The 22688-nt window shown below is 38.5% G+C and overlaps 1 protein-coding gene across 16 annotated transcripts in view; it reads right to left on the reverse strand.

Moving 5' to 3' along the window:
- Positions 1-22688, reverse strand: part of DLG2 (discs large MAGUK scaffold protein 2) — a 995744-nt gene that overhangs the window by 487686 nt on the left and 485370 nt on the right. The window contains exon 1 of one of the 16 annotated variants that reach the window (XM_057396741.1): positions 3687-4118. The exons of 13 other annotated variants lie outside the window; for them this stretch is intronic. In XM_057396741.1, coding sequence (XP_057252724.1) covers positions 3687-3764 — 78 coding nt within the window. In that variant the 5' untranslated portion in view covers positions 3765-4118. Of the gene's footprint in view, positions 1-3686; positions 4119-22688 lie in introns of those variants that run through there. 2 more of the 16 variants (XM_057396744.1, XM_057396746.1) reach the window with 2 other exon arrangements.

Genomic DNA, 22688 nt, shown 5'->3' on the forward strand with positions numbered 1-22688 from the left:
CCAAAGTTTTCTGTTTGTTTTTTTTTTTCCCAAATATTTTGTTCTGTTTCTGAATTACAATAAGGTTTTTCAATATATCAGAAAAATATGATTCTAAAAATATGACTTAAAAATACTGGTGCACACTACTTAACTTGAAAAAAGGGTTAATATAATTGTTAGGACACCTAAGGCTAACATACATCCAGTTCTTCCCAGATGTCTGCTCTACTCTCCAGATGAAACTTTAACAGTAAGAGTGCATGTCTGGGTTTTAGAAGCCTAATATCTACCAGGAAGTCTTGAAGTCTCATGTGGGAGTCAATGAGATGGTGCCCTACCAGAGTGTCCAGCTCATCTGACCACAGCCTCTAAGGAGATTCCAGGCTGGGCAGGAAGCAAGGACTGGAAATGCAGGCCAGGAGCAGCAGTGCTGGCACTTGACTACACTGTACTGGCTAGGGAGATAAGAAAAACAGCCCAGAAGATGTCACACATCTTAATGTGAACAGCTCTACCTCCTCCCTTTAATCTCCCAACTCTTTGGCACTTACTGGTACCCTTTACCCTTCCCCTTTCACCAAGTCCCAAAACAGCTTCTGCAGCACAGGCCAAGATCTGCCTCCTGTGAACCCTAATCCTGAGGCAGAAAGTCTGCAGGGCACATAGTGTCAAGATCAAGCACATCCCACTTATTTCAAAGCAATTTGTGTGCCAGCTCTCCCAGAAGCAGGGACTGCCATATTCAGGTGTGGGGAGATAAGGACCTGGAGGGGTACAGGGAGTTGGGGGTATGGAGATGGGAACTACAAGTTTGGAAAAGATGGGAGCTGTGGAGTCAGTGGGGGCCAAGCCCATCCACATCACCATAACCAGACACCTTCACGCAGGTATGGGAGCACACAGAGCACCACCCTGTCACATTAGTGCCTTAGCACATCCTACAAAGGACTGCCCAAATCATCATCCTTCCTCTTGCCTTCGTGTGCACCCCCTGGCACTGCATGCTGTTTTGCACCTTGGAAGCTCTATTTCCCTAAATAGCCACCTTGAGATCCAAGTTCAGTTCCTCTCCCTGCACAATACAGGCCCAAAGCATTCTAAAGGACTGCACTGTCAGGATGTGCACTATCAGGATGTGTGTGCATGTGTGCACGTGAGTCCATGTCATAACCCTCTTCTGCCATGTCACTCCCCAGTTTTCTTCCTGATCCTAAGAAAACAAACAGGATTATTCAAAATTTCTGTTTCCTGGAAATACTCCTTAAAAAAAAAAGAATTTCTTGACTTGTACTCATCCAAAGCAGCCAAACACCATAGAAAAATCTGTTATGGAGCCATATTCTTCTCCGCTATCCTGCTTTTAACTGCAAGAAAAATCTTTGTGCACACATAGGCTATTACAAATTATTGCTGTATGTTATTACCTCCAAAAGCACATTAGGAAAACTATGTTTAATTCAAATCATGCACATGGAGGAAAAGCTAATTATTCTTCCAGAAAAGAAAGCATATAAGGTAAAAACTGCATAATAATTTGATTATTCAACCATTATATAAAAAAAGGCAAAACCAAAGCAAGCCGTGCAATTAAATGGTATTTTAAATGTACCTTTTAATAAACCTATTTGCATATCTGTGGTCTCCTGTTACCAAGGTACTGTACTGAAGATGTCAGTGTTGATCAGCTTCCAATCATCAATAGCACTTATTGAAATAGCATCCTGCTAGGAACTTGGATTTTCTGCCTTTATTGGCGAACACCATTGATTTATGGAAAAATGACATAAAACTAAAACCAAGCCCTGATTACGGAATTAACCTCCAAGAAAGAAATCTTATTTCTGCTATAAGACAATAAGTAAACATTTTACAACGTGCTCTCTTGCATACCTATTGACTTCTGGCAAAAATAAAATTCCCTTGCAAACATGCTAGTATCATGCTCAAATAACGTTGAAAAAGCAGCTTGTCTATGAAAATTATGAGGCTTGAAAGCTTGAGCAGAATGGACCCGAGTTATCTTGATTATTTTGATAGTCTCATAGAGCTGAATAAGTAGCATTATAACAGATTTATACAGAAATGTTTCAAATACATTAAGACAGAAGTAAAAAAAGGCAATTTTTTTTTAAGCATTGCCTTAGTCTCTGTTACAAGACTCAATATATTCTCTCAGTGAATACTCGGGCACAGTTTTATGAGAATTCTCAAGGTTTTTGGAACAATCTATAAACACACACACTTTAAACAATCCAGACTAAATCTATTTATAAAGCTACTGAGTGAGCCCCACTGTGCCAGCAGTGGAATGTGTCCACTCATCCTGCCTCTGTCATCTTGTAGGAAGCCTGAAAGCGAGTGCTCCTCTGGAGGGAGCCCCTCAGGACTAGCGAAGATCCAGACTGCAACTTTTTTTCCTCCCATAGCAAGATGCAAACAGCAGGAGAGTTCACACGATGCTCCCCTTTGTTTTTAAAGGCAAAGAAAGTTTGACAGTCCCTGGTATAGCTGTCTGCATTTCTGTTTTCCCTTATGCATATGATATACGATATATAAATCACTATTATTTGGATAAACTTCCCAATGGCTTGGATATTTAAATTCCATGATTATCACACAGCACCTTTTTAATCACTGGGAGTATTTTGCAGAATCTTCCCCCCCCCCCCCAGCCATAAATATAACAATTTTCTCTACGTAAAGAGCTCTTCCAGGTACAGAGGAATTCAGGCAATGAATAACTAAGTGAATTGGTGGCTGCATTGCATAGCACAAGACATATCAAAGATATAATAAAGCAACCCATTTATAAATTCTTTGACTGCATCAAAGAGAGCAAGGAAAAGAGGAAGAAAGCATTACCAGCCTAATGAGGTAACTTTATAACATAACAATTGAAGTTTTTTTCTCCCTCAAATCTAATGCTGAGTTTATAACAGAGGTATTACTTCCATTTTCAAAATGGTTATTTTTGTTAATTTAGACATAACTGGAATGCAGGTCTACTAAATAAATGTTTTCTATATTTAGCACAAAAGGCAATTGTCTTGATATCCCCCAGTTATCATTACTGCAAATTCTAAACCAATTTAAGTTTTGCTCATGGAGAAAAAAAAAGACAAAATATCTTAACCTACAGGGACTCCCAAAAAAACCAGATGGTTAGACATAGTTAAATTTTATAAGAAGAATACTACTAAAACATAACAATGACCATTTTTACATTCCTACATCTTTTTAAATAAAAGGGACCCCTGCTGCAGCACAGTTTCAACAAGTATCATGAAACAAAATTCCCAAACATTATAAATGCTTAACATGCTATTACGCTCTTGCTGGTCCCACACTAGAATAGGAAATACAAGCAGCAGTCACTGGTTGTTTAAGAGCCTAATACTGCACTAGTAAAAATAATGCAGCACAGCAACAAGTTCACTGGAGTGCTCCCTTATCTCACAATGTACCAGATGTACAGCCATTTATCTTGAAAGAAAAAAATTAATGAAAGAGGGCATGAAGACTTTTAAAAGGATCTTTTCCCAGTATTTAATAACATGCGAAGTATACAAGGATTCTTGCGTGAAATCACGAATAGCAGTAGGTCGTTTTTCAGGGTATTAAGAAAAGCTAACCAGACATACAACAGGATTCCAGCAGGCAGCTTGCATGAGACATAAGGCTTTATATTCCCACTAGGAACATACCTTCTCTGATTTTGCTTTCCTGGCGTTATGCACAAACCTGCGTCCCAGCTTCTTGGCATACCAGATAGAGGCAAACATTGTGGTGATGAAGATTTCAGTCTGAATATGCAGCGCACAAGAAAAAGCCAAAAAAACTTCCCCCACAGCTGAGATACAAATCTAACGCTGGTTAAGGTCTCTCAACTATGCTGTTGCTCTGTCAGGTCCTCTCATGCTGCCTTCCACACAAAAACAAACCACCCAGTGTGGCCAGTCTGCAGGTGTATTTACATACTGCCAGCAGGAAGTCCAGGGTGAGGCATCTTTGCATCCAGCTCACATCCAGTCTGCTAAGTGCTTGTCTGCAGTTCTTTAGCACTGTCACCACAAACTACATATGTGTCAGTATGAAAGGAAGCTGCAGTAAACTACTGTAGCAGACAGCTCACCTCCTCTCCTCCTGTTCTGAAATTTAACTCCTTGGTTCTCTCTCCGATTTGCCAGCATGCAACAGAAGCAGCAGCAGTTCAAATCTGAGATATACAGCACTGCAGGAAAGGAAAGGGGTACAGAGGTGCCAAAAATAGAACTGTATATTAACCATTAAGGTGAAGGAACAGGTGTTTTACGTGCTTCATTACAATTAAGATGTGAAAGAAAAATGGATTTTACTTTGTTCTAGTGGTTTGGGATCTATCCAGAGGTATTTTTGTTACCTAGCTTCAGTTCGCAACAGAGAGGCACCATAGCTGTTCAGTTCACTTGCTGATGTCATACATGCTTTGCTGAAGGATTTAAGACTCACTCAAGGACTTCTGTTTTCCTTTGATAATGGCTCCAGAAAAAGGAAAAATATCCCTTTTTTTGGTTGTTTTTGAATTAATCTGTAACTTCTGCCTTACCAAAGCTTGCTTTTCCCCCTCCTCTACCCACAAGTTATTTTATAATAGGAGTCAGAAGTGCTTATGAATGCCTGTTTTTGCAGTGAAACAGCAATGTACCAATATCCTTTTGTCAGATATTCCAGCTTTAACCCCTGCACTTCTCTTCAGTTATAATCTCTAAACAATAAGCAGAGACATACCCCTTTTGGCTCCCAACATATGACTAACCAGATGTTCCTCCCAGCCAGAGCCAGTATCAAAGCTGCAGACATACAGGGTTCACAGATGGGTGCTGTATTTGATAACACCTATTATAGGCCAAATCCTGCCCATTGCCCTTCCACCGACAATTATGGATATAGCAACATGTGGGAGAACCACTGCTGTCCTGTGTGCAGGACTGCATTCAGGATGCGCACAAAAAGGATAATTTCTGCTCTGCTATTTTTTGCTAAAGAGCAAATCAAAACTAACAGATCCATGGCAAAGGCAATACACTCATAGCAATCTAGTATAGGACTCTTGGGGCCAAGAAAACACTTTTTCTGCCCCAAGGTTTTCAGAGAATTGCTGAAACTATCTTCTCCAGGGTGCATGAATTCAAAAGGCAAAATATTCTACTCCCACTTAAAACTTACACAGAACATCTAAACTGCTGGAGCTGGATGGCATTGCCCAAGCTGTGAGCCTGAAGGCATATACTGCTCAATTCCACTAAGATTATAAAGAGTTCAAAGAATTCCTTCAACATATTTTAAAATGGCAAGTTGGTTTTAAACTGAAATTCTTAGATAGTGACTTTTTTTGTCCAGGAAACTCCAAGGTAAATGTTTGGGTTTTGCTCAACATCTAAAATCTTCTGACAAAATATTTGGTAACTAGTAGTATTTCTGGGAAGAAAACACTTTCTAATTACTTCCAATATGGACATTTAGTTATACCCAGTGGTCAGAAAGTTGTAAGACCACAAAACAGAGTAAAGTCTTGTCTCATCTGGACTACAATTGATACAGAAGAGCTATCTGTCTGTAACACCACTCCAGCACTCTGGGCTGATAGTAAGATGGATTCTCCAAGGTACAAAGCCCTTTATTATGCCATGTAGCAGACTCACAACACTCTCCACATTTGTGATATGACAGAGTGCCCTATAACGGAGGAAAGGAAAGAGAAGGAAGAAAGATGGCCTGAAAAACTTAGGAAGAAATCAGAGATCTTGTTTCTAGCTGGGGTATCACTGTAAGGAAACATGGATGGTGAAAAAAAAAAAGAAGAGACAAGAAGCAGCACATCATTACACAGCTTAACCAACACTGTAAATGTTAAAGTAAAAAGAACAGGAAAAAGTAAACCTCGTGTTTTATCTGCATAAACAGTAGAACACCTCTCCCACTCTGCTGCCATGTTTTTATGAAGAGAATAATTTGACATCATTGCACTACAACAAAAAGAAGAGTACATTCTCTCAAGCAACTATTTATATAGTCTTATGTATATTAGGCTGCTGAGAAAAATTGAAGGAAACACTCATTAAACAATAAAACCTCTTTTTTATGACTTCCATCATCAACATTAGCAGCTTTACTGAACTATTTATTCAGGAAAAATAGAGAGCAATAAAAAGCCACAATTTATCCCACTTAAAGGAAAAAAAAATAGAATACATTGTTCACTTAAGGAATAATGACAAAGCAGTAGGGAGGTAATTTTCTCCACCCACTGAAAACGTTAGATCAGGAAGAATAAATCTCACCAAATACCTAATTCTGGTTCTTATCAGAAGTGCGTTTTTAACTATTTGCATGCAACTGCAGATGCATCCAAACCCTACAACATAGAAATGGCCAGGCTATAAGCCATTTTTCTGCTCCATCATGCAGTAGTCTGCAATACATTGTCAATAGCATGTTTATTAGAACTGTAGTGGTACCCAGGGAATTTATTATTATTAATATTTTACTGTAACCATAACAGAGCCTGCATTTTACAGAAGTGCTACAAGCCAAACTGCTTTAGAAGAAGAATTGGAGCTCCCAGCTGCTGTCTTCTCACAGGAGTAATATGTACTTTAACTTGCTCACTGAAGTGCTACGCTACAAGGGTGGAGAGATGTATGCAATTGAACAGCAATACTATCACAGACAGCAGATAATCAGTTAAGAGCAAATTTTACAAGGGGTTTCTTGCTGCAGAGAAGACTGTGGTTTCCAGTAAGCCACACCTCTGATGTACATTACACTGCATTTCTGTGCTTCTATGAGAAAAATTGGTCTTACCACAGGTGGATGCATGGGATAAGCATAAAGTGACTACAGTCGAATCCTATGATTCTTATAACATGGATCCCCCAACATTGCAAGCAACAGCAATTGATACTCAGCACTGAAACAGATGGTGGTTTCAAACACCTTGCCAACTGTTTGTATGCACTGAGCATCGCCAGTATTTCTGATGGTTAACGTCCTTTTTCAATTTTAACACCGCTGTTTTACTTAAGCTCATGGGAGGAAGTGCAGCTTTGCTTTAGACAGGGCATTAATCTTCTCTTAAGGGTTGAGTTTTCACAGCACACACGTGGGGTGTCAAGCTCCCCTTCACACACCTGTGGTGAAGATAAATGTTAGTTGGAGATTCTGTTTCTCTCCTACCTCTCTCTGAATATATATACACACAGTAGTCATAAAATGTGATGACAGGACTATTTAAAATACAAATAAAGTTGAGCCATCAATAATGCCTTTTTTGTAAGAATGGGTAGACAGATGAAAAGATTAGTCATCCAGGGTTTGCAGAACTGTTTCCAGTGAAATGGACATTGAATGGGGCAAGTTAAAAAGGAAATAGCGAAGATTTAAAACAATCTCTTCACTTCAGGGTTTATATGTTAGGAGTTGGCATGCTGTGGATACAGGAACAGAGCTGATGAGGTGAAACTAAGGTAGCTAGCTTTGTTTTTTAGTACTAGGCAACAACAGATATTGATCTGGCTGACTGTACAAGCAATCATTTCCCATCCCCAGCACAACTAATTATCTTACACGGTTGCAGGGTGCCAAGCCATATTATTTAATGGCCAGAATACTAGAAAAAACAGGAACCTCAATGTCTGCTATTCCATCCAGAAGATATAAATTTTGTGCATTCAGACCTTACAGCAATTAAAGAAGGTGGAAGTCCCAAAGATTTTGTAAGGACCTGATTTTTCATTCTTAGCTATAAACAGAGGCACTGCCAAGTCCACCACTAAACCGTGTCCCAGGCACCACATCTACACATCTTTTAAATCCCTCTAGGGATGGTGACTCCACCACTGCCCTGGGCAGCCTCTTCTAATGCTTGACAACCGTTTTAGGGAAAACATTTTTCCTAATATCCAATCTAAACCTCCCCTGGTGCAGCTTGAGGCTGTTTCCTCTTATTCTATTGCTTTTTACTTGGGAGAAAAGACTGACCCCACCTCAACTACAACCTCCTTGCAGGCAGTTGTAGAGAGCGATAAGGTCTCCCCTGAGCCTTCTCCAGACTAAATGCCCCCAGATCCCTGAGCCATTCCCCATCACACTTGTGCTCCAGACCCTGCACCAGCTCCATTGCCCTTCTCTGTCCCCGCTCCACCACTTCAATGTCTCTTTTGTAGTGAGGGTCCCAGAACTGAACACAGGATTCAAGGTGCGACCTCACCAGTATCAAACATTTAAGTTTCTACTCATACATTTTCTACCAGTTTTGATGTTTTGTAACAGATTTTTTTCTTTAATAATTTCTTTTAAATTCTATCACTTATGCCTGGATTTTTAAGATGAGTAAACCCAAATTGCTTAAAACCTAAATGCCAAATTGAAGCATCTAAGACAATGACCAGAACAGAACATTGCGGTTCTGAGAACAGTCACATATCCTGACAATGAAATGTTGCAGAGGGGGAGAAAAAAAAACTAAACCCAACAACAAAATGCAGAAGATGAAGCATAACGGGATAAAAAAAGGAAAACAAAGAAATGAAAATGAAATGTTTGTATTAAAGATGGCAGAGGTTCGTGCTGTTCTTTTCCAATTTAAGTTTTTATATTCCCTTAATATTTCTTGTACCGAATCTTTTCCCTTTAGAAATTATGCTTTCAGAAACACAACTGTGACATTGCATGTTTGCCCCAGGTCTAACTTCCCCTTTAAAATGCAAGATACCGTGTGCAGATATCCCTGTCACCTTCTCTGATGTATGGCACAACTGTCTTCTAGCAGAGGGCATGGAGAATTTCATACACAATGTCACAGGATGTGGAGCAGTAAAGAAATAAAATCCAAGCGTTTACTCTCATGCATCACCTTTAAGTGTGAGGCCCCCCAAATTGTGCCATATTCCATGCAATTATCACTTCTACTTTTCTATTCTGCTATTATTTGATGTAGTAGACAGTACTCAACTTGCTACTTGTGGTGTAACAGGTCAAGACAAGATAGGATGATGTCCCTTGCTACATAACTGCATGAAATAAAGCTTTAACTTTGGAAGCACAAGAAACCGAAATGAAAGAAGTCCTATAGTAAACACTAAGACACATGGATGCATTGTGGTACTTTACAAAGTAATGACATGAGAGAACGTTTTAGATTTAGTTCTTTTTCCACCTTTATTTGTTAAGCCTTGGAATGGAGACAAACCTAATTATGGTACTTAATTTTGATTTTAGAAATTGATTTTCCACTCTAATTTCTGCGGGTGCATAGGAAACTCCAGTGAGTCACACAAGCAATATAACAACCATTAGGAGCCTTAGAAATAGATAAAAACTTGAAAAATGCCACTTTATTCTTGTCTTTGTCCCTAGCTCAGCACAGATTGGATCCTGCTTTACTTTTCTGCTAGAAATTTTTAAACCTCTTCATGCTACGTTAAGAAATCACAACTGAAATGGTGCATAAAACACTCAGGTGTGCCATTATGCTGCTCAGATTCTTGTATCAAATCAAAGCACAGTGTACGTGGTACACTTATGTATTCGCATGGCAAGTACTCCTACAGGAAATAATATAAACTACAAAATTTATCCTTTGGGAAGGAAAAAGAAAGAAGGAACCACACATTGCAAGCAGTGCTTATGTGTGTCACCAATGCAATTTTGCAAGGGACTTGCCAAATATAACCATGAACAAAACTGAATTCAGTGTAGAAACACTTACATTACAGTGCTGTGCATATGACTCCCATCTTGTAGTGTTCAAGTACCTTTATTTTCTTTGTATGAATGAATAAGTCTGTGTGATGATGGAATATTATACCTCTATTTCAGAAGGGGATGAGGTAAGGCACTAAGTGGCTTGATAACAGCCATAAAGGAAATAAGAGAATCTGCATGCTGCCTGGGAGCCCGAAATCTCCTCCCTCCCAGCTGTGTGGCCACAGGGTATGCCATGGCCAAAGCCAAGCAGAGTTGGCAAGCCCTCTCTATAACTTAGTTCTGTGCTAGTCTGTCCCGAACCGGCAAGCTGTCCGAGCAGGTAAATCCATTTATATGCATTTATCTACCCACAAAGACCACAGAGATATCCTTTCCATATGACTTTTTTTTTTTTAGCAGCAGTAAATGAGGCAGTCTTTAATGAGCTGTTCATCTCACAAAGAACCCCCCAAAAAAACACTGCAGGCACAAGAACGGGAATATCATCCTATCATAAACATTATGTTATTCCTGGCTGATTATAAGCTGCCTTTTCTTTCAAAGACCTCCTTAAATCTCACTTTTGCTTTATCAGCCTCAAGAGAAACATTTAAGCCAGTTTAAGCAGAATCACCACAAGTTATAGCAAGTTATCAGCGAAACACATGGATTCCTATGACCTAAGATCATTTAATAGTTTGAGGTGAATATACTTACCCCTTATCCTTATCCAATCTCTCCAGTTAACCCTCATGCACAAGAAATAAGGTTTCATATGAAGCATTAAGGAATTACAAGTAATGACATCAAATGAGATAGTTATAAACTAGCTGCATGCCACTATATCCTTGTAGGCAGTTACATGTATGTATACCTGGGTGGGCTAAGCCCATTTCTATGCAGCAGCAGAGTTCCTGCAGCACATGCACACCAAACACTGTAATCTCAGGGGCTGGGCTGCCCTTGGTCACTCTCCCAAGCTTCTGCCAGAGCAGCAGTCCCCCACTACCAGCTGTAACTGTCTCCAGCCCTATTCTGCTGTTGGCTGGGCCATACCCCACCTGAGAAGCCCCTACTACCCTCTACCCTCCAGGGGCTTCTAACCTGCCTTTTTAATGTATGTTAAAAACATAACCCACACGTGGGGAAGAAACAAACACAACAGGTAATGACCTCTGCCAATTTCCGTTTCGATTCTTCATTTTTACCTCTGTTCTCAGCTTTCCTAAGCTGCGAGCCTCACAGCTTATGGGAAGAGGCCTTACAGTTCAACAGTTCAATGTCAGTTGGGAAGTTCAGTAGTTTCAGAGACAAACCATTAAGAATATAGATGAACACTTTAGTTGCTGAACACAGATTTTTTTTTAAAAAAGCAATGTATTCTTGCCAAAATACAAAAGAGAAGAAGCATGGAGGTAAAGATGCTCTACTTAACCCCTCCAAATATCAGATGGTCTACTAGTAAGTAGACTAGCTAAACAAATCTTTACCCAGGACTGGCTGCAATTCTTGTTTCCTACAGGCAGAAACAAGAGGTCTCCATGCTTCTGAACTAGCTCACCACATTCTTGTTGCTCAACAAAACAAAGGACAGCCCAAATCATAGCGGACCAGACACCAGGTTTTCTGTCTTGATTCTGCTAAAACTCTTCTGCATGAGCTTAATTATTTTTTTCAAGCCAGCTGCTTGCTCTTAAAATGAAAAGAATAATGTTCTACCACACTGGGACAGCCTAAAGATAAAAATATTAATAAATGTGAAGCAATGTGATAGAAAGTATTAAGGAAAAAGAGAGCATCTATCCCCACACTGGTTAATACAGAACCTTACAGAACTCTGCTGAAAGGTCTGTGTGAGTCCATAACAAAACTGATTACTCAAATGCTTCATTCTAATGTGACATGTAATAAGGTGATTTTAGCAATAGCAGTAATAAATGGTGGTGTTATACCCAATTGGACCGGAAAAGGAAAAGAACTGTAAAGGAATATGAGGTCAAGGAGAAGTTATTCTTAAGCCTATAAGAAGATCTTCAGAAGTAGAAAAACCTATAGCAAATGTTAAAATATAAAGAGTAGATTTACCTGTTTAAAACACACCTCAATTCATTATCTGCTAACAAAAAGTCAGAGAAAATTTGCCACACAATGTTTTCTTAATCAATATTATTTGAGAGCAACCCCAGTCCACTTTACCCCCGTTCCTTACTACAAACATAAGAAACAGTTGTGGAGGTAAAATTTTTATTGCAAAGTATTTTGGCACTTTGAAAACCAGAGGGAGAATTGAGGCAGCATATGGCTAGTGGGATATACTTTGATAACAGACGGAGTAGAGCTGATAAAAAAAGTCCACAAAAATTGTCATAGCTTTTTTGGACAACAATAAAAAAAAAAAATCATCTTTTCAAACACTTTGAAGTTTTTAGATTTAATCTGAGTGTTTCAAGAAAACAAACTTTTTGAGCTCTCTAACCAGCAGAAAAATTTGAAAATGTTCCTTGAAATTGTCAAAATATTTATCTTTCTTTTTCCATCAAAAGTGAGAACATTTCAGCCTTCTCCAGAGCTGTCTATTCTGCTGTCTAAATTAAATTTACATTTAGCTTTCCCTCGGGATCCCAGTCAACAGGTATTTTTAAAAATCTCTGTTCTGCACATCTCACTGGAAATACTTCCTTTGGAGTCATGCATCTTGCAGGCAGAAAGGTTCTCCCACACTTTTCTGCAAATTGATTTCTGCCAAGCTGGGCACACTGGTTATGTTCTCACATGTCACCCAGACACCGTGAAGATGCTAGAATGAACTTCTGTGAACTTTTAGAAAAGCATCTTAAGGAGAAGTACCACTACAAAAGCAAGAACATATCTGCTTATTTTTCATGTATACTGGTAAGCACCATATTTCATGCCTAGACCTCCCAGAAGCAGAAGAAAAGTTGAACAAAGAACTGTTTCTCCACCACTCCCACAGCTAAACACATAAAAGATTGAATATACCCAGATTTTCATAACTCATCTTTGCTTTCCACATGGTGATGCACCAGAACAAGCATCTCCAAGGACTCCAGTTATTTGTTGTATGACTCTAGGAGAGCCAGCTAAACAGTGAACTGAAGCAAAAGCTCAAAAAGTCTTTCTGCTTCCAGCCGAGATAATTAAGCAATAAGCAATGTGCCAAAAGCCCATTCCCAGCATTGGAGGGCACTCTGATCTTAAGAGAAACATTCTTATTCTCTCCACTTTTGTCCTCTTTGCCATTTGGAAGTCTTGAAAGGTTCAGTGAAGATAAAAGTGATAAAAGGCCCCAGACTTCTACACCACCTTATCCTAGCAGGGTCAGGCTCCTGGATACTGCTGGTTGTCACAACCTACCAGTCTTGCAGTTAATGATAGCAGTTTGTCTGGGTTATGGCGACTCCCAGCTCTGATGTGGATTAGATCTTTGTTACAGCAAGCCCCACATTCAATGGATAATAAGGGGAGTGCTTCCAGTCTTCCTCACACTAACCTGCCTAGCACTTCCACAGTCATAATCTTAAGGTTAAGCACATCCCACCACCAAAAGCGTGGGTTTTTTTAATACCTTCTGATATGTCTTTTTCTTGCTTGCAAGCTTTCCCTATAAAGTATGTAATAGACATCTATTGGGGTTTTTTTGCTTCTTAAAAGTAATGGATTAAGTAATACCTATTTACCTGAGAAGATACTCTGCCTATAGTAATGCTGTAGGAAGACAACAAAGAGATGGTGGATTGCAAACGCATTACACAAAAGCGTTGGGAGTTTGTTGTGATTTAATGATGAGGTAAACCATCAGCATAATCTTCCAGCCTCACATGGTTTCAGCCTGAAGCACACTAGAGGTAATCAAAAGGTATATTCCTTATTTGTTATGAGCAATAAATCACCATTAAAACTTAGAACATAACATGACAACACAAATATGCTATATGAATGCATGACCTCAGTATACTTCAGGGCAACAACTCAGTACCAAATCATGCTGTTCCTACCTATGGGATTTCCATCAGAACAAACACATGAAAGAGCACACTAATCCTTTGGCTTTCATTGCATGCTCAATGCATATCCCAAGATATATGTAATGGATATATGTTACATCTTGCGTTTCTTTGCCCATGCAAAGAGATAAGAAACACCAGACAGTACTTTACAAGTCACACTTTCAGCTGTATCTAGCACAGGGCACATAGCCTAGGTTTCAGCCTCCACAGCTGTACATTTAGGAGTGTGCAATGTACCTTGCTGAGGAAGACCTGCATTTTAAGTTGCACAAGCACTGAACATGATGTAGTGGCAGGAAAGCTACATTACAAATGTAAATTCAAGAGAATGCAAAGAAAAAAGAAAATAATTTCAAGACATGCTGGAAATATATGTAAATAAAGTCACTGAAGTTGAAACTGGTCGAAAATTACAAGAAAGCGTGTAACCTTTGAAAGCCCAAGATAACAAAATTAATTACAAACCACTTGCAAAGTTCTAGCCTTCAGAAAGTGAGGCAATTTTCCACAATGCTTTTCCATGCGTAGTGTGAGGGAGACTGCTAAAGCTGATATAAGCTGAGCTACATTTAAACATCCAGTCTGTGTTCCTTATGTGTATAGATAAGGCCTAGTCAGGGCAACAAATACTGTCTTAAAATGTTATTGAATATCACTTTTAATACTTGTTTTACTTGTGTGTCCTTCTTGGGCAGGTTTTAAAATCAGGATTGTAAGTCAAATATGACTCTAAACCACCATCATAATAGATAACATTTGTTTTAAACTCAGTATGTTCCTAATGGGGTTTTTGTTACCGTAAAAGTTGTAGTTGATTCATATCATGCACCAAAATTTTCCCAGTAATAATTTCAGGACGTAGACAGAGTTATACATAGGGTGAATACAGTTATATCTAGGATGCTCTGTAGGATGCTTCAGTTCAAACAAACACCAGCCAACCCACCCCCTTCATAATACCCGAGCGTTAAATTCTCTTCTTTTAAATGGGAGTTTTGATTAATGAATGACATTTTTTCTCTCTCATGACTGTGGCAAAGCCTCACTTCGGCTTCAACATATTTCAGAGGTTTAGGAACTATACAAGAATTTATAGAAAGATTGCCTAGTCACTTGGAACGGGGAGCCTGCCTATATCTATGTTCCAGACAGTATTGCATACAATGGCAAAAAACTAAAGCTTGCCTAAATGGTTTAGGCATTTACAGCATATCTAACTATTGTCATCACCAGCCAAATGATCTACAAGTAATTCCTCAGTTGGGAAGAAAGGTCAAACCATTGGCTCCAAAAGCCGCACACGTTTGATTCATCCAACTGCATTTTCTTTAACAAGCAGAAAGCCTAAAAGACTTTGGAAAGCTACAAAAAGTAATATCTTTCACTTAATTAGGCTTCTCAATACATGTGAAAGTACTTTAGAAGTGTACCCACAGGTCAATGAAAATAAAAATCGACAACCATAAAAGCCCTGAATTCATTTATAAATAAGTACTGATTCTGGCACTTAACTCTGGTGTAATTTATCCTACACGAAGAGGAGAAGCTATGCAAGAATGAGCAATTTATCCTTTCGTCAGCTGTGATCATAGCCCATAGTATTAAATAATCTGAATGACACTGCTTTTCCCATGAGCAAGCACGTTTTTTGCTATTAAATAACTCTCCACATCTGTGTTATGATGTACATTAGTATTATTTTTAAAAACCTAAATTTGAATCCACACGTATGATAGAACATTTCTGCAGAGACAACACAGATTCCATATCACATTTTTAATGCAAACTAAAGCATTATATCAACAAGATTCAAAAAGCAAGGATTCAGTAATGCGCATAACTCTAATGAGACGGCAACTGAGCAGAGCTGTTCAGCTAGCTGGCTTAACAGCTGGTCTGAATCTCTTAGGGAGGAGCATATTTTTACAAAGCATTTTATGAGGCCACACACTGCGAGCTACAGGAGTTTATTATAGAGGCAGGCAGGTTGATTAACAAATACCAATTTTGCTGTGGGAATCAGAAAGGTAAGTTTACCGCCTGTCCAAGAAGCCTAGGCATTTTGTGGATTTATGCTTATTTACATGTGTGTCATTTAAGTGACTAAGAATGTCATACTCGATAAATAGCCTCATACATAATTAGGCCACATCTTTTATCAGCTTCTCAAATGCTCATCTTTGGCAGCATCCAGGAGCTAACGTATCCATCTTCAGACAAAAAGATTCAAAGAAAATGAGGATAAAATAGCTGAGCCAACACATAACAGCCATCTGTCTCCAGGACACAGTTACAGACAGTCTGGGAAGATAACTAGGGCAGTGGGAGTGGAAAGAGAGAAGTCCAAAGACTGGGGTGTGTCAGATATGCAGTTGTGAGTCACTTTATTTTCTAAGTTACTGCACGAGACAGATGTCATGACCCTTCACACAGCACTGTGGAATGAAGTGTTGGCAATATGAGATGTCAGCCTGGACAATAACTAGAATCCTTTTATTAATGCTCAAGAATACTTGAAGTTTTCCAAGAGGTACTCCTTTTCTGGATGCCACTGGTTCTGTATTCTGGGCACAGCAGTTGTAGTCTGATGCATAAGCCAGATTTTCTAATTTTTTTTTGTTTTTTTTTTTTTTAAAGGAAATCTCTATCTGGCATTCACTCAGAATATGCTTAATACTGAAACTCAAAACCTTTTCTGTATATCCATGCTGTGTAAAAAAAAAAAAAAGTCAAACAGTAGACACAGTCTCAAGCTACTGTGACTTTATTTCCTTTTCCATCTCCCTGTTCTTTTCTTGACCTTCCAATTAATATTATAAATTGTTATTTTTGTTATGTTTTATGCCAGATCATTATTCTGCTACCCAATCCTAGCTGCTTCCAGCAGAATTCCACAGCAAGTTGTTGAAGAGGATGTGCATAGGAGTGCACAGCTCCATAGCATGAATGTATACTTTGCGTATATTTAAAGTACGGTGGGATGACGTTATGCCTCTGTTGACTTAACTGAGCATCTGTGTCTGGAACACAAACCCAGGTATTTTCAATCCAACCTTTTAGAAGGCCATTGGAAATAAGAGTCAAAAAAGTATACTGAGACTACGATGTCTTTGAATGTCACCAATCTTATCAAATGCTCTTCTGAGTTTTAGTCTTAACTATAATAATTAACTATACAGCAGGGATATAATTACATATTTGTCTGTCAACTCATGAAAAAATGCAAGTGAACATTTTCTGTTTAGTACTATAGGATGTTTACAAAGGCTATATCAAGGCATGATTTGACTTTTTTTTAGACATCTACAAGTTACGTGTCTCAGTCTAAGCTTGACATCACAGGTCCCACAGTAGTCAGTGGCAAAAAGTAGACATGTTGTGTTGCTGGTTTTGTGTGATGATTAGTCCGAGATTATGGGAGAAGTCATGAATCACACTCAGAAATCCTGGGAGCTTTGTATTGGTGGGAGACAGGGCTTTGGAGTGAGGCTCACAGGTGCCGATGGATTTTTAGGGGTGATGCCGCCCACATCAGGCCCCAAACTGGCAATTAGGAAGGATATACTGCACAGCATAGCATCTGGAAGGAGTTAACTGCTTTGAAGCAGAACAGGATTTGGTTATTCAGGGAGCAACAGCACCTCAAAGAATCTTGGTCTAGAGGCAAATTGTGGTTTAGGATAGCTAATAGCACTTCCAAACATTGCAGCTACAGCGTAAAATCTCCATCTACACTGTGTAATACTAAGATCATTTTTACACTGAGATCATAGCTGTAAAGATACCCAGGCACAGGCTAATTTGAGCCAAGTAAGAGCTATTCTGGTTTCTCCTTTCAAAAACAAACCCAACAACAGAAAACAAGTATCAGCTCTCTGGACATGGCAGTTTCCCCAGTCTCATCTCTAAGTGGCAGCTCTACCATAGCGTTTCAACAGTACTGCAGAGCAGGAGGTACCGACCTTCCCAAATAATGAAGGGTTTTTACAGGAGGGAGACATCAGGAAATGTGCCTATAACAAGGCCAGTGTAACATACTAAACTGACATCACTTTGTTTGGAAGTGGTGCCAAACTGTTAGTAAAACTGGTTTCTTTTCCTACATACTGCTGTATCAATGTGTGTGCAATTCAGTAGTTGACCAGGCATATTACTAGAGAAATATTTATAATAAAAGCTTTTTAAAATATTAATATGTATTTAGCAGGTACAAAATTTAAGTTTTTAACTTATTTCTGGCTTATTTAGTGTCATGATGACTTTTTTTTGGGAGGGGTCTTATTTTCTGTCAGCTTTCTTGTTTTGTCTCGGGTATTACAGTATAGGTCAGTTGTGTTTGAATTCCTATATTTTCACATTCTACTATAGAGCATTTCCTTTTGATAGGAGATTATACTCTATGCAGTCAATAATCAAAATGTACTACCAGAACAAAGGAATGTCCCTTCACCTGTTCTTTTTGGATTAATCCTTTATGTCATGGTGAAGAAATATTGAAGCAAGACTCTCTCTAGTTCCTGCATCATAGGCATAAAAAGTTCTCTCAAACTGAAAACGGCTGAGGTTGAATGAGGTGCTTAAAATGCTTCAAGAGCAACAGATATTTAATGAACTACGGATATGGTATTGATTTCTTTTTTCCTTAAACTTAGCTGGTAGATCCTTTGTGACATTTCACAAAGTTGCCCAGTTTTTATTTCACAAAGTCAATTATTGGTTAAATCTTATAGACTGGAAGTACAGGCAAAGGAGTTTGGGGGAAAAAAAAAAAGCAAGCTGGATAATCTTCTGCCAGCTGTTGTGAGGGATCTGTGCTTGAGTGAACTGGAGAATAAAGGCAATGAGAACAGCCTGAAAGGAATGACACTGTGTCCAGCTCGTACCAAGCAGAGAGATGTTACAAATGAAAAATAAATAAGAAAAAGTGTGGAGGGACACTGACAATTTCAGATAGGTAATTTAAGAGAGCCCAGTCTGCACATTTGTAACAAGCTTGTTTTGCATGGATGGGTTTTTCAAAGAATTAATGCACCTCAACCTATCGGTGCAGAAAGCAACAAATTGTGTTTCATGTAGGTAATATGCTATCTGTGACCCTAATGAAAGAGGACTAGAGAAGAGAGAAACACAGCAGATGAAGTGGGTGCCCTCATAGGGATGCTCTGAATTAATAGAGTTAATGATGGAGGACAATGGTTCATATTATAAATAGAGTTAATGATGGGGGACAATTGTTCATATTATAGCAGGGCCAGCTTTTCTCATACAGAGTCATCAACACAACCTTTCCTTATTGCTAAAGCAAATCATGCCTACAGTTTGTTTCAGGCAGTATATTTGATTTCTTAGCCAGAGTCTATAGCTGCAAGTGTAATCACATTATTGGAGATACTTCTTGAAAATACCCAGGGATAGACCTGTTTAAAATTGTCCTCAGTCACAATATTTAGGAATAAAAGTTCTACATAAACATAAAGGTTTAAACATTCATCATCCTTCTTGTCCATACAGTTCCAGGAGATTTAAAAGGATGGCACCTTATCATGCATTTTCCACCAGGGACAGATAACCCTTGTAAAGATTAATGTGCTACCTGACTACCATTCCTAAATGTATCATTTTAAAGTTTCATAAGACTTCTTTTTTCCCCTGCTAAGCTGAATAATGCCCATAGAGCTTCCTCTTGCATGCTGCAAGGAAGGAAAAGTAAAACTTGCCAATGCTAAATATATTTCCAATATTAACATTCATTTCACATACACTTTGAATAAGTAAATTTACTGCAGCATCAAGACTTCAGACTGCATTCTTCTGCCGTGTCAGACTTCATGGTGCTGTACATTACCTTAAAGGATAGGTTAAGGATATCTTAATGAAGGTTACTAGCATTGATTTATGTTATTTTAATGCCTGAAAAATTTCAATAGGAGTATCTACAGAAGGCAGTGAAATAGTTAAGTTGGATGCCACTGCACTTTATTGACTCACACACCGATTTTAGTATTAAAATGCAAACTTGATCTGAAAGATGCAAGAGGCAGGAATTTATTATGCATTACTGCTAGAAGTTATATATTAATTGCAGAAATCAGAGAAAGATTTGACAGGAAAAAAATGTGTCGGCCTGATCCCAATTCTGTGAACAGAATTAAAAACAAGCATCCAACTCCAACTATTTTTCTCTGAATAAGTAATTTTAATAAAAGAGTTTGACTCTTTAATGTATATCTAAAAAACTGTAGCAAGACAGGATATAGAAAATGGAAAAAAAAATCACTGAACTAATCTTTTAGGTCAGCCTAGGTAAAAACTAAAATTAATTCCTCATTTACCTCCTTGCTTTAGAGGCCAAAATCATGTTTCTGCCTTGCTGATAACAATTATTTGCTTGTACGCTTGCCAGGCAGTGTGGTATGTATCCATCTTCACTACATGCTACATGCCAGCGTTTGCTCTGCTAGTGCTAGGCAGCTGGAAAGCAATCTGTTAAAGTCCACAGCATGACGCAAACCCATTCTCCTCTCCTCCTAACACCTTTCTCATTGAGAGCTGTTTTAAAGACCAATCTCTCTCCATCAGCACATCTCTTTACCAGGGCCTGGCCTATCTTACAGTCTACACACAAGTTTTTAAATGATGCTTACTTTGATTGCAAGGGGATTTCTTGTGGGTTTGCAGAATAGAACACAGATGAAAAACTACTTGGTTCTACTTCAACTAGTTATATATTCTGCTATAATCTGGATGACCATTACTCAGCTACTTCTGAAGAGCTGGGTAATTCATCAGTCTGCCTCATTTAAATCCTCATGCACAGTGGAAAATACTTAGCCTTACAGTCCATCACATCACCGTTGCATTAAAAGAATGCATGCGCTTTGTAGGTGTTATTTCATAAATGTCTGCCTTGCAAATTACAAACTCCTAAACCAGGCACTTTGACAATATGTAATCCCTATTGCTAAGATAGACAAGTTTCCATCAGCATCTGGTAATGTGAGTCCTTCAGCACTCACCCATCATGTCTGATGTCCTGTTAAAGCATCTCTGACTTTTTGAAAGCATTTTACTATCGAACAAAATAATCCTTTTATTATACACAACAGTGAATATTGGTGATGGGAAAGAATTGCTAGGGCACTGGAAGGGACCCAGGAAACTGCTACTGGCTCAGCCATGAAATTATCGTGCAACTCTGGGCCATTCTGTGCTTTTGCTTTACCAAATCAGAAGACAATGGTAATACTGATTTCTATAGAGCCTTTCAAAGTAGGCAGATTGAAACTGCTTTATGGGTCGATATAATTAAGGAAAGGTAAGATTCTCTAACTATTCACTACATCTAAAAGGCATAGTGCATAACTGCATAGAAATCTGTTTCAGTTTACAAATGACTTTATGTTCTTGTAAACCTCCTCAACCTTACCCCTTTAGCCTTTTTTATTTTAGGATAAGAAAGCCAAGAGAGCCATTCATTCATCATGTACATTTCCCTCTGGCCTACTCCCAATTGATTCATTATAAATTACTAACTGAAATTACTAATTTACTGCAAAAGAAAGGAATGTAGAGCACAGATGAAGCTAGTATGAGCTTTGCACTTATGATTTCAGAATGAAGTTTCAAATGAAAGAAACTCATCTGAGAACGGTGTAGAGCTGCAGAATAGCTCTGTAAGTAAGGCAGCAACAGAACAGACTTCTCATTAACCCCAGCAGCAAAGTTTAGCAAAGCTACATTTCCATGCAGTTATTGGAGGCATTACTGCACACTATTTCTGTGCCAGAATTGCAAAACCCATCACAAATATCAAATAAAACAAAAATGTTGGGTTTCTCAAATTGTAAGTACGTATTAATTATCAAACTGACATTGAAGAGCCAGGAAGTACTCTCCAGAAAATCTGGTAGCAGAACTTTCATTTTCATTAAACTTCATTATTTAGTTTTTAATAAGAAAGTTCCTCTCTTCCAGCCAAAACATATACAAAGTTTTTAAGCCTGCTCAAAAAAAAGACTACTTAGATCATGTGAAATAACTAGGCTTCTTTTTTATCCTACTACACTTTAATTGCTATACTTTATTCTATACTTTTTTCCTCTCAGAGCTACTCTTTCATGTCCTAAACTAGATTCAGAATTTTCAGGCTTCTAGGATTATGCTTTAGGCCTACTGTGTAATTCAACATAATTTGTTATAACTGCTGGAATTATTAAAAAGGTTTCAAGGGATAATTTTTGGACTAAAATATAGCTGCAAAGATTTCTTGCTGACAGAGGGCCCAAAGGAGTTTAGGTTTGTCTTTATATTCAGCTGCCAAGTGATGGCATTTTATCTTTACAGTGTTATTAAATTTATATCACCTTTCCTTTCCTGATTACTATGATTTTTATCTATGAAATTCACCAGCATTCAGTGCAATTGAGATAATTTCAGAATAGCTGTTTAGAATCTTGCCTTTATATTTCTAACATGTACCATATGCACCAAAACCCAAAAATGAAATAGAGCAACTCAAACAGGAAATTCAAGGGGCCGCTTCCTCTGTTACCACTGTAAGTGGTAAACACTGCTTTTGTCTCGGTGTCTGGAAGGATACAGCAACATTTATCTTTCACTCTATTTCTTTTTATTTAATTCTTTCAAAAGAAGCAGCTTATTTTCTCACATCTTCGTTGTTTCATCTTTCCTACAAAGGAGGTCAGAACCATATATTGGGGAAAAAGCGGTGCTAACTCTAAGGAGGATTAAAGGAAAAAGACACAAAATGTTGCTTAAAGTGGGTTCTGAATTCCCTTCTGTGGGGTGGAATACACTTAATGTATGAACAGATAGTCTGTCGTTGATAGGACCTGGGACATAGTAATGGAAGGTAAGAAGAGAAGAAAACTTTCCATTAGGGCAAATGAAGATTGAAAGCACTAATGTACTCATCTCTCCTTTTGTTCAAGG

The sequence above is a fragment of the Pezoporus wallicus genome, unplaced genomic scaffold, assembly GCF_028554395.1.
Source record: "Pezoporus wallicus isolate ANWC-B61680 ecotype Strahan unplaced genomic scaffold, APGP_CSIRO_Pwel_v1 contig_13458, whole genome shotgun sequence".
NCBI classification, from domain to species: Eukaryota; Metazoa; Chordata; class Aves; order Psittaciformes; family Psittacidae; genus Pezoporus; species Pezoporus wallicus.